The following is a 12,990-nucleotide window of genomic DNA, read 5'->3' on the forward strand; positions in this document are numbered from 1 at the left end:
TTAAAGATATTTCATGATTAAAGCGTTCTAGCCTCCGAAGGGCAGCACCGGGTTACATTAATAAAATGAGATGTTACTCGCCCTCCCCTGTGCTGTCTCTCCTATCGCCATTCTGCTCTCTGTTTACCATTTGCATTGGTCATGTCATAACTCACTGTTTTCAGCAATCTTGTGCCTTACCAGATTGCATTTGTCGCTTTAATTCACAACACGTCATTAATGGCTAGTGGGGACCACCGGAGTATCCGTGTTGTAGCTGTGGAGCACTAGATAAGTAAATATTGCATTTTTGTCAAGCCTTTTTTTTTTTTTCCATTTTGAACAATCCCAGTTAACGATCCAAAATTCAGATGATCGGGTGTAAGCAGACTGATAGCTACTGCACTTGCAATGTAAAAGCGACTACTCTTCTGGAACTGTAGGACAAAGTCTGTGAAATCAGGCCCCCTGTGTCTTCCCGGCAGGGATTTTGTTTTACTGCCTTTCAGCAGAGGACGCAGGCGACACAACACTCTAACTGCACTGTATGGCTGTACCGCCGAGCGCACGCCACACGGATGCAGCGCCCCAGCAGCCATGTAGAAGTAATAGGCCCGGCTTTCTTGTCTTCCTGCCGAGGAGCTTCTGCAGTAGGATGATCGTGTTCAGTAATGGCTGGAATCACACCGCGCTATATTCCACTCTCGAAAACTGGTTGCTAGGGTGACCAAAAAGTATTCGCTTCAATCCAGTTTTTTTTTTTTCTTTCCCCCAGACAGGCTGCAATTTAAACCTTCAAAATAATTATTTGGCACCGTGTGAAGTTTCTGTACAGACGAGGTACACATTTCTCATGGTGAGTGGGCAGAGCTGGGCTGGTTTACAGATCATCCTGCACTTGTGAAAGAGATGTAATGAGTTGGTGACATCGTCTACGTTGTATCGATGCTTCCACTAGAACAGAACAGAGTATTGCGATTGCTTGCTGCGTTTTTCATCTCGGACATGTCTGTACTACCTATTTTTCTTTTTTCGGTGGGGGATTATAAGTCGTCGGGTGGTGAAATCTGGAATCATTGATAACATCTTCGAAATGTTACTTTGTGAAGTTCTTTTTACAGCTTCATTTCTTATAACCACCAGTGATAAATAGTTTGTAAAGATCGAAGTGTCTTTCAGATGCCCCCCCCCATTTGTTTTGTTTTTTTTTTTTTGTTTGTTTTTTTTAACTAATTATCATTTATGCCTTTTGTTGTTTTCAGTATAATCAGGAATTGTAAATGTGGGGCGAGTGATGGTTACCAATGATTTTATAGTGGCTGCAATCCATTTTGATTAACAATAGTTTGATACATTTCGACTGGAGGGGATCCTTCTCATTATGTCCTAATACTGTGAATGGACACGGTCCTCATAAGATTACCCCGTTTATAAGGTTTAGATATATTGAAATGAACGTGTTATTTGATTTATTCTGCCTGAACCACAGGCGGCGCACATCATGCCCCGGCCGCAGAATTGTAGCCATATATGTGTTACTACAAAAAAAAGGCGAACGTATGGTTAAAAGCCTATGACTCCTCCAAGGCAAAGGGCTCTGACTTTTTCCTCCCACCAGTTAAAGAGCAGATAAACTTTCTCTATCTGTCCAATGAACGTGGATGCTCTGAAGAATAATGTAGTCATAACTTTATGAAAATTATAAATAGATGGAGAGATAATGAAATTTTGAGATGTGATTTTTATTACCGATTTAGGCCAATCCGTGTAAAACACTTACGGTAAGACGATTCGGCTAGATAAAGCCTTTTTCAAGGTACCGTACATCAGAGTGTGTAAATAAACTGAAAATTCATAACTACAATAATAAAGAAAAATGCATTAAAAAACAATGCAGTCTATACAAAAAACAGCAGGCTTGTTTAGCATAGGTTAGTGTTTACAAAGCTATAGGGAATGGGATCCATTCTTTCAACACCTTGATTGACAGGTCCCCTCGTTTGTGTGTGCATAGGAAGACAGCGAGACGTCACAGTCGAAGGCATTGGGGTGCGAAAAAAACGGCTAGTATTCCCGCCTTGTGTCTTGGCATGTTGGAGTTATACACCTGGATTATTCCCCAAAGGTTTCAGGTGATGCAAACCTCCAAAGTGCCACAGTGTTTTTTACTCATTGTAAAGAAAAAAGGTACACTGTGTAGGATAATAATAATAATCTTTATTTTTATATAGCGCTAACATATTCCGCAGCGCTTTACAGTTTGCACACATCATCATCACTGTCCCCGATGGAGCTCACAATCTAAATTCCCTATTAGTATGTCTTTAGAATGTGGGAGGAAACCCACGCAAACACGGGGAGAACATACAAATTCCTTGCAGATGTTGTCCTTGGCGGGATTCGAACCCAGGACCCCAGCGCTGCAAGGCTGCAGTGCTATCCACTGAGCCACCGTGCCGCCCTAGGATCCTATTCATCAGCAGACATTTTTTTTTTTTACCCCCAAATGACTACAGCATTGTGGTGTGTCCCAGAAATCGGACCCCTGCCGACACAATGCTCATCTCCAATCCCATTTATTTCCCTTTTGTAAAAGGTTTGAATGTTCTAATCTAAATAAAAGCTATAAAAATGGTTCCAAAGGTAAAATTCTAATCCCGTCCATTTAGAACGGCCCCCTGTAATCTTCCGTGTTATTAGTACGTGCATCCAGATGAAAAGCCCCTCTTTGAAATAATTGATTTAAAATCGGCGTACCCTTTTTTTTATGCTCCAGCCAGCACGTTTTCCCCCTTAATTCGACAAAAATCACCATTTTGCAATAGATTTGTCACGCTCCCGTATAATATCTCTAATTTTGACTGCAGTGAAAGTCGTAGGTAATTCTGGTCTTGAGTCTCTGTCACAGTGTGAATGCTTTGAATATTTACCAGCACAGTGGGGCAGGAGCACCGCTGAGACGCCTGTGTATAGCTGTATACGCCGTGAAATGCTCCTTTTTTTTTTTTATTTTTCTCATTCAACAGAAATGGCGCCATGTCAAGAATACTGCATTAATTATTTGTAACCTGTAATTATAAACCTGATACATTTTCTGCTGCAGCTCTATAATTTCTACTAACAAACCGCCAGTGGCTGATTATTTGTTTAGTGTTCATGCTTTGTGCTGTTTTGGAAGCTGAATTTTTCAATAGTATTTTATTTTTTTATTTTTGTACTGGTTTAAGTATTTTATTTTCCATTTATACCTCAGCTGTGATCCTAAGTATTCAGTGTGTATTTAATCTGCCGTTTCAGTTGCGATATTTAATTACATGTTTGCAAGATGCAGAGCCACCCCTGTCGTTATGTCTTCATAAACATCCGATATTTCGCGTACGGTAAAAACCACAGATAACACTCGCACCTGCGATACTCTATGGGACCATTCACATGTCCAGGTCACAGACCAAGTGGTCCGTGGAAAATCACGGCGATAAGTCCGACTTTGATCCGAGGGTCGGATGAAAATCATCAATGCGATTCGATGGGACTGTGAAAAAATTGGACTTCACTAAGTAAGATTCCATCTGAATGTGGTCCAATTTTCAAGGACTGTCACATAGAAGGTGGAGAAACCTTTTTTTTTTTTTTTTCTCGACATACTAGAAACATGGATGACATTTGGACCACTCTGATCAAAATAATCAGTCCATATTTCTCTTGCATGAAAAAATCGGACATCTATGAGGCCTAAGCAGTGCTGAAAGGATTTAAGGGGTTTCTGACTGTGCAAACCAAGCGCCGTTGTCGTTGCCTTGCACCTTTCTTTGCCGTCCTCAGCTTTGGCTTTACAGGAGCCTGAGAAGGGCAGAGATAGATGACAGGTGGGAAGAAGTACTGAACTTGTTGGCTACGTCTAGAGTGCTCTTGAGCGCCTGGGCTTTTTTTTTGCAGTTTGCACAGTCATTTTTGATCTATCAGTCTCCCTATAACCATTGCCAAATAATAATCCTGTTTTCCTATGAAAAAAACTACAGGGTGGGCCGTTTATATGGATACACCTAAATAAAATGTTAATGGTTGGTGACATCAACTTCCTGTTTGTTGCACATTAGTGTATGGGAGAAGGCAAACTTTTCAAGATTGGTGGTGACCATGACGGCCATTTTGAAGTCGGCATTTTGGATCCAACTTTATTTTTTTGAATGGGAAGAGGGTCATGTGACACATCAAACTTTTTGAGAATTTCACAAGAAAAACAATGGTGTGCTTGGTTTTAACGTAACTTTATTCTTTCATGAGCTATTTACAAATTTATGACCACTTATAAAATGAGTTTAAAGTGTTGCCCATTGTGTTTGCTTGGCCACCATGGTCACCACCCATCTTGAAAAGCTCCCCCCTCCCATATACTAATGTGCCACAAACAGGAAGTTGATATCACCAACCATTCCCATTTTATTTCTGTGTATCCATATACATGTCCCACCCTGTAGACTATATCTGTTCATACCTTGTGGCTATGATATTCAATACAGTTAGCAAAAAAAAAAATCATTTTCCAGCTGTATTTTGCTGAGTGTCGGGCCTGTAGATGTTCCTGAATACGTGGGGTATTGGTGTGAACAGAGACTAAGCTTGCCATAGTTTGCATTATTGTTCCCATTGCTAGGTGGCCATCAGTGTACATCAGTGCAAAACCTTCCTCTGCGGAAATGCTGTCCGTTGCATTACCAAAGGTAAAATCCATAGCGAAAATTGTCAGTCTGTACATTCTCCATTGAGTCTTAAGATTTTGTAAAATCTCATCCACAAGGCGGGTGCTTCTATATGCAATGGGTTTATTTATTTTATTTTTAATTTTTTGTTTCTCCCACAGTTCAGAACATAATCTACCGTTTTAACCTTTTTTTTTAGAAAAAAATAAAGGCTTAAATACCATGTAGTCTGCAAGACGGACTGCCAGTTCACTTTGGGCATGTGACACAATAAAGTCCATTGTAATCTGTAGATCTGTTGAGAAGGGAGGATGAGTGAGGAGCAGAGAGAAACCTAAAAATATGGTGCTGAGCTTTCTAACAAGTCATTTATCTCACCCCAGTGCTGATTCACATCCAGACAGCTCAGTCCTGCTGTATAGCATAATTCCGTCCAGGCTTGAAGGTACAGTTACCCTTTTACATACATTGATAATACCCGCATATAGTTAGCGCTTCTTATTCGTTGGCTATTGGTCGTCAATTACCTAAATCTCCCTAAGGAGCTGGTGCTTTGTGGCTCCTGGGCTAATGGTGCTTTGTTACTGTTGTAGCTCAGAAGGAAGTTCTACAACAGATCATAATAAGTTGTACTTACAGTAAGTGAGTTTTCTGTAATGGTTGAAGTAGGTCATGCAGTTAAGAATGGTACTTTACTTTTATGTGTGGAGTTTAAGTCTTCCCTGTGTTTGAGCAGCTTTGCTCCAAGTTCACCAGTTTCCTACACACTCCCTTCCCTCGAAATCCAGAAACATTGGTGCTTACAAACTAGTGGGATAATGTCTGGAAAAATGAATGGCACTATATACCGTAAACCGTATATACTGTATATAGTAAAATAAATCAGTAACTAAACGGCCACTCTTCTTTTTTTTTTTCTTTTTTTTTCCCACAGGTCGGCACATTTTGGAAATCCTTCCTAGTGGCTTCATGTTGGCAATCCTGGATTTTCTTCACCCTGCGGGGGATCTTTCAGGTCCTTTCGCATAGCCCCTCTTCTGCTCTTTGGATCTTGCTGTAATTCCTCGAAGAATCCCCTTGGCCTGACATGAGCTCCCAGACTCATCCAGGTACGTGCGTTGGTATTTTTTTGGGTTTTTGGCATATAATATGAATTTGCCCGTTCGCCGCAGCGTACAGACTGAAGGAAAATCTCTTAAAGTTTCAATGCCGAATCAAAGAACTGTTTCTGCTTTCAGTTTTTTTTCATACATCCGAGGTGGCGAGTTCATGAATTAAACACAATCCTAGTAGCACGGCATTTGGTAGAATAATAAATTCTGTGCCGGAGGTGCCGTCCCACCTACAGCCAGGGAACAGATGGCTGGAATATGCTGAATGTGTTTGTTTAGGTATATGGAGAGTTTTTGTAATCTGAGGTCCTAAGCATGTTTTTGTGCTTGTCTCTAGGAGTCTCATTAGCTCCATTCCTAATTTCTTCTCCCCACCCACATTCATTACTCCTGAAACTTAAGTTTTGAAGTTTCTATATTCTAAAACAATGAATAATAAATTGTGCCGCCTGATCTCGCCACAACAATGCGGAGCTGGAATGCCCTTCTAACCGTTTCCCGCCCCAGGCTTATATTGTATATGATAAATCCATCTGGTGTTGAAAGGGTTTAATGAGGGGTGGGTGGCGGTGTTGGGGGGAGTCGGATTATTTAGGAGGACAGTCAGCAGTTTTCGAAGCCTTAGCTTGTGCTTTCAGACTGGCGAGAGAGAATCCCGTGCTTTATTTAATGGCTGATTTGTGATAATGCCTCTCCTAGCTTCTGTTCATTGCTTGCTCGGTGCCTTTTGATCCTGAAAGCGATGAAACAAGATCTATTTATAGCCGGCTGTGAACTGGCTGTCCTGTGTTGTATCGCTCCTGTTTTTTATGAAGATTTGTTATGCCCGTCCCTCTAGTTAACAGGCAGTGAGATAGGCCGCCCGCTCTGCAGCATTTTATCTAATTTTCTGGAAAATGCAATGCAGTCGCGTATTCAATTGGATTTTTTCTGTTCTTCGTAGGAGGAAGATTATATATATATATATATATATATATATATATATATATATATATATATATATATACACACACACACACACTCTGTTTTTTGGTGATTCCTTTGTATCCCCGTCCCGTTCATACTGCACCCACACACACAAATGATACACCATTTCAAATATAGACTTGCCCCCTTCAGCAAGAAAGTATCCAAACAAGCCACACATCCACGATTTGATCACAAATTACAGTTTAAACATTCATTTTCATAAATCTGCAGTAAGGAAAATGACCTGCAGGTGGCACCACAGTACCCCAAAGCACACTACCAACACATTTGTAAACATGCACTGCTTTTTCGAGGATTACTTCGCCCCAAACACACACACGATACACCATTTGAAAGGTAAACTTGCCCCCTTCAGCCTGAAAACAGCCAAACAAACCACACATCCACGGATTTATCACTAAATACAGTTTAAACATTCATTTTCATAAACCTGTAGAAAGACACAATGACCTGCAGGTGGCACCTCAACCGGAAGACATTTTTTGGCCTCTACTTATCAAACCAATTTATTGTATTACCAATCTACATATATAAATACCTGTCTGTGTTCATCAGCTCCTGAAATACATTTACATTTGACCAGCCTGCTTTTTCTGAAATTGCCTGCGCCCCCGACAACCAATGTGCGAAAATTTTGCACGGGCCAAGCTAGTTATATATTATATAGTGTGTGTATATATAGTGTACCGTATTTTCCGCTTTGTAAGACGCACTTTTTTTCCCCAAAATTTGGGGGGAAAACGGGTGCGTCTTACAAAGCGGACATGCCTTACCTAGGCTGTGATCGGGGGCGTCCGGCGGTTGCTGGCCGCTGCTGCGGGTGTGTCCGGTGCCGCGTTGTGTGCCCGTCGATGCCCGGGGCTCTGCCAACATTGTGCGACAGGCCAGAGCCCCGGCATTTCCTCGGTTCCCTGTGTGCCGGTAAAAAGATGGCCGCCGGCGCGTGCGCAGATGAGATCTCGGGACCCAGTTCTCGAGAGATGAGATTTGAAATCTCATCTCTCGAGAGCTGGGTCCCGAGATCCCATCTGCGCACGCGCCGGCGGCCATTTTCCCTGGGTTCCCTGTGTGCGCGCGGTGGTGCCTGCAAAAAAATGGCCGCCGCGCGTGCGCAGATGGGATCTCGGGACCCAGCTCTCGAGAGATGAGATTTCAGATCTCATCTCTCGAGAACTGGGTCCCGAGATCCCATCTGCGCACGCGCCGGCGGCCATTTTTTTTTTTTTTTTACCGGCACTTCAGCGCACGTATACAGGGAACTGAGGAAATGCTGGGGCTCTGGTCTGTCGAACAATGTCGGCAGAGCCCCGGGCATCGATGGGCACACAACGCCGCACCGGAGGCACCCGCAGCACCGGCCTCCAACCGCCGGACAAGTGGAGAAACCTGACACCAGCACAAGACTCTGCAGCAGCAACGGCACACATCGGAGCCCCCCCTCATCCCTGAATGCGGCCTGCAGCATCACTCCACGCCTGCCTCCTCCAGCAGCGAGCCTGGGACCCCGCTACACCGCAGCCACCAACCCTGGTAAGCAATAAGATGCAAGGATTATAAGAGGCACCACCATTTTATTAAAAAATATTTTTTTCTTATTTTTCTCCTCAAAAATTGTGGTGCGTCTTATAATCCGGAGCGTCTTACAAAGCGAAAAATACGGTATATGTTTCCTCCTGGTGCACTGTTTTACTTTCTTCTCATCAGAGCATATACCAGTATTTTAATTGATGTACCGTATTTTTCGCTTTATAAGACACTCCGGATTATAAGACGCAAATTTTGAGGAGAAAAATAGGAAAAAACGTTTTTTAATAAAATGGTGATGCTTCTTAAAATCCAGGCGTCTTATTGCTTACCGCTCTGTCCCCCGGGGTGCTGTCGCCGCCGCGCTGGGTCCCCCGGGGTGCTGCCGCCGCCGGGCTCTGTCCCGTGCTGCGAGGGGGGGCTCTGCCGTTCCATCCATGCCTGTGCGGTGGATTGCTTCTTGGAAAATGGCCGCCGCGCAAGCGTAGATGGAGATCTCGGCACTGTAATCTCCTGAGATTTCAATGCCGAGATCTCCATCTGCGCTTGTGCGGCGGCCCTTTTCCAGGAAGCAATCCACCGCACAGGCATGGATGGAACGGCAGAGCCCCTCACGCAGCACGGGACAGAGCCCGGCGGCGGCAATCACCGGGGGGACACAGCGCGGCGGCAGCACCCGAGGGACCCAGCGCGGCGGCGGTGGCACAATAAAAGGTACATTTGCATTGTAAGACGCACCCCTATTTTCCCCCCAAATTTTTGGGGAAAAAGTGTGTCTTACAAAGCGTAAAATACTGTAATTACCATTTAATTGTGCCATCTAGCTAAATCCTGCTTGATCCTACCTGGTTTATCCGTCAGATATGGACGGGTTTTGATGCCTGTCTAATTTGCATGGTTCCCCCCCCCCCCACAACAGATAAGGATCCAGCATGTCCGATTTCGGCCTGCCGATCCTATTGCTGTCTAAGAGCTGAGCCGCCAGAGATGTCTAATAGAGAGGCGATTTGGGAGACAGATGCAGGTCGAACGATCGGCGGTGGGATCATTGTTTGGCTGAGACCTAAAGTATATTGGAGGGGTTTAGGTCTTATTGCCCACACTGTGACTCTTTCACTTCTACAAGAAAGGAAAACCCAAATCAGTTGCTTATTAAATTTTTAGTCCGTGTGTCTGTTTTGACTGTCCCGGTGTTAATTGGTTTTCTAAACGCAGAAAAAAAAATACTGTAGTAACTGATTTTGAGGTTTGCCGTATTATTCCTGGCAACCATAAAAAATGGACAGCATTTTTTTTTTTTTTTTAAAGATCCCGTTTACTTGAACAGGGTTAGTCTGCATATTGGACTAGCGAAGCACATGGATGGACCGTTGATCTGCAACAAAAGATTATAATGGGGATAAGTCCCATTTAATTAAAGGAAATCCATCAGCAGGTCTTTGTTATGTAATCTGAGAGCAGCATGGTGTTGAGTCTGGTTCCAGAAATTTGTCACTTACTGGGCTGTGTGTGGTTGTGTTTTGTTTTACCAGCAGGAGATTATCACAAAAGAACTAGTTGTCTTGTGCAAAGTAGTCCTTCTGCTAGGTGTCTCGTGGGCACAGCCTCGCTCAATACAAGTGTGTTGACCAATGTCGCGCCCACTAGGCGCGTTCTGACCAGGAATATGCATATCGCATTCTTGACCACTCATCAGACGTTAGAAGTTTGCATTGTGCCCCTGCACATGATGCTCCGATCCAGATTGGCTGAGCTGCCGAGCACCATCATTGGACTGGTGCTGGGTAACATGTCCTCCTACCTGGTGGTCAGTACTGAGGCTATGTTCACACGTTGCGTTTTTGCAGCGAAGTCTATGAGATTTTGGAAATCTCATGCACAAACATTGTTTTAATGACTGATTTGGAAAACTGCTGCCTTTTTGCCAACTACAGTATGTCATTTCTTTCAGCGTTCTTTCAGGCAACAAATGGGTAAGTGCAAAAATGCAAGTATCAGTTTTTGCTGCGTTAAAGAATGCTTTTTTTGCGCCACTAAACTTTATCTGCATGCATTAGCGTGTACAAGAAAGCAGCAATTATAGCAGCTGCTTTTTGTAAGCAACTTCTTTTCTGCCAAGAGATCAGGTTTTGCCTGCAGGAAAAAATGAAGCAAAACCGCAATGTGTGAACACAACCTTACTTTATAGCCTTCCTATTTGTCAGAATACAAAAACTCCTGGGACCTTCTATGAGGGGAAATGGAATTTTATTTCATCAAGGATTCAGGACAAAAAACACTTTCTTTAGTAAAACTTCTCTACACATATAGGGTATAATTGAATTTTCTAGGGGGAGAAGAAATAATGTATCTTGGTGGGAGGTGGAGTTGGAAGTACACGCTAATTGTGGTATAGTAAAACATAGCATTCTATTGTACTTCGCCTTAATTTTTTCAGTGTCTCTGCAGTTAGTGAATGAAAACCTTTTTGATTTAAAATCTCTTGACTGCCCTGAGTTGTTGCCTTTATAGATCTGATATCAGGCTAGAGCTTTTTCCAGCATCAGTTCTTCCTCTGGGCTCTGCCATTTGTGTTGGCTAGTGGGTCTGTCGGAATGGTGCAAACAGTCCAGATGTACGCACCCAACAGTAACCACAGTCTGGATTGGTGCCTAGTAGCGATGAGAGAACGTGCTGGGATAAGGTGTTATCTGAGCATGCTCATGTGCTTACAAGAGCGTCTTCGGCGTGCTCGAATAATGTTTGATTCCTCACGACTGCATGTCTCGCGACTAGTTTGACTGTTGAGCAACATCTGCAGGGGTGGCCTTACCGAGCAGGTTCGCTCATCACTAGTGTCTAGGCATCCGTCCACCATAGGGACCCATTGTAGGGCAGACAGTGCTTCCCTATACAAATGGAAGGCAGACAGAGACTGAACAAGTCTGGTGATTGGGGACCTACAGAGAAAGCTCTCGTCATATGCCATGTGTACTTAGCCTAAGGCGAGGAATAATATCTCATACATCCATGCTTGCTCACATGCAGCTAAAGAGAGAGCAATTCCAATAATTATATCGTAGGGATCTGCTGTCTCATAGATGACATCAGACCAATATCTATGTTATAATTTTCTGCATGTGTTCATGTCCCATTCATGTTCCTGCTGGTGGTTATCTTCCCTTTCACGTCCTGGAACAGGCAGCTCCTGCTGACCAATTCCTTAATTTCACTTCTTTTTTTCCCTTCTCTCCAGCACGGTAGTAACGTCATTCATCTAATCATCTTCATCCAAGAGGCTCCAGTGACGTTACTTGCCTGAGGCAGTGCTCTTTTCTTCCTTTGCTGCGGGAAAGACTTGTGTGAATATTTCTTTTGGATGTGTAGGGGCAAGATGCTTTCCCCATAGGTGTGGCTGATGTACGGATTAATATTTTTGAAACATTGGATTTTTAAAACTATGACTGTACAATCCACATACAAATTACTGAAATTACTATTTTTATACATGTTGCATTTTTTGTCCTTTTGCAATAGGCTTATCACCAGAGAATAACCTAAAAAGTTTTTAACTTTTTATTAAATCTATTAAATGCCGATACCAGATGATTAACCAGAGCAAATAATATAAACCAGTGATGCCCATCTGGTAGCCAGGGAGCAGCATCTGGTCTATCTGTCTTTGTGATCGGACCCAAGCAAACAGCAGTTGGATAGATGACATCTAGGACGAACCACAGGTTGCACTCCAATTCGCTCGTCTCCTGCCCAATTTAAATACTTTGAGATATAGGTATTTATATTATATAGTCAAGCCGCATAAGTGTTTTGGGTTGACTGAAGCCTGTTATTGAGACACACCAAGGAGTTTGAGTTCACAGCAACTAGAATGTAAAGTTCTCACACCGTATCTTCACTGCGGGGATGCACATTTCTCCCTTTGCATTGCGCCTACATCAACAGCAAAAACTTGACCGTCTGCAAACCCACACCTCCTGCCAACTTACGCTGAGGATATATTTTTCAGCATTTGAGTTTTTTCTTAAAATCCTATGCACTGTAAAATACGCACTGAAAAATGTGCTGTGTTTTTGCTCCATGGGAACTTATCCTTAGGGTATGTAAACGTGTAGCATTTTTGCTGCTTTTTTTTTTTTTGTATGGAAATTGGAGGCTACAGCCAGAAAACCACAGCATCAAATATGTACTTTCTTGGTGCTAGGTTATTTTGATCTATAGTTAAACATTCTGACATGATTGACATGTTGCATTTTTTTTAATTGCTCCACAGGTCAAAAACACACAAAAAGAAGAAAAAAAAAAAAATGCGCCATGTGAATTTTTTTTTATTTATTTTTTTTTAGAAATCTCATTCATTTTGCTGTTACTACTTAGCGTTGCTTTTTTTTGTGCATGGAAAAACGTTATGAGTGAACAAACACAAGGGCTGCAGCCTCACTCGCTGGCTACTATGCAGCTGACATCCCATGATTTGAAAATTGATTCTCCTCCGTTTTCGGTGGCATTGTGGCCGCAACGTGCCCCTCTATCCTGACTTGCTTAGACCAGGGCCTTCATATTGGATTTACAATTGAAATGTCGGGTAATCCAGAATAATGTGTTTCCTGCAATGATTCTGCTAATTTCAAAACATCTATGTAACGCCAGTCCCACTGCAGCGCTGTATGGTCAATCACATGGAAATC

The 12,990-nt window shown here is 42.9% G+C and overlaps 1 protein-coding gene across 1 annotated transcript in view; it reads left to right on the top strand.

The window, feature by feature from the left end:
• HDAC4 (histone deacetylase 4) overlaps nt 1–12,990 on the top strand; it is a 199,829-nt gene that overhangs the window by 32,096 nt on the left and 154,743 nt on the right. The window contains exon 2 of the mRNA XM_073577549.1: nt 5,614–5,788. Coding sequence (XP_073433650.1) covers nt 5,767–5,788 — 22 coding nt within the window. The 5' untranslated portion in view covers nt 5,614–5,766. The remainder of the gene's footprint in view (nt 1–5,613; nt 5,789–12,990) is intronic.

Source organism: Dendrobates tinctorius, unplaced genomic scaffold (assembly GCF_039654945.1).
Source record: "Dendrobates tinctorius isolate UK_male_01 unplaced genomic scaffold, ASM3965494v1 ptg000056l, whole genome shotgun sequence".
Taxonomy (NCBI): domain Eukaryota; kingdom Metazoa; phylum Chordata; class Amphibia; order Anura; family Dendrobatidae; genus Dendrobates; species Dendrobates tinctorius.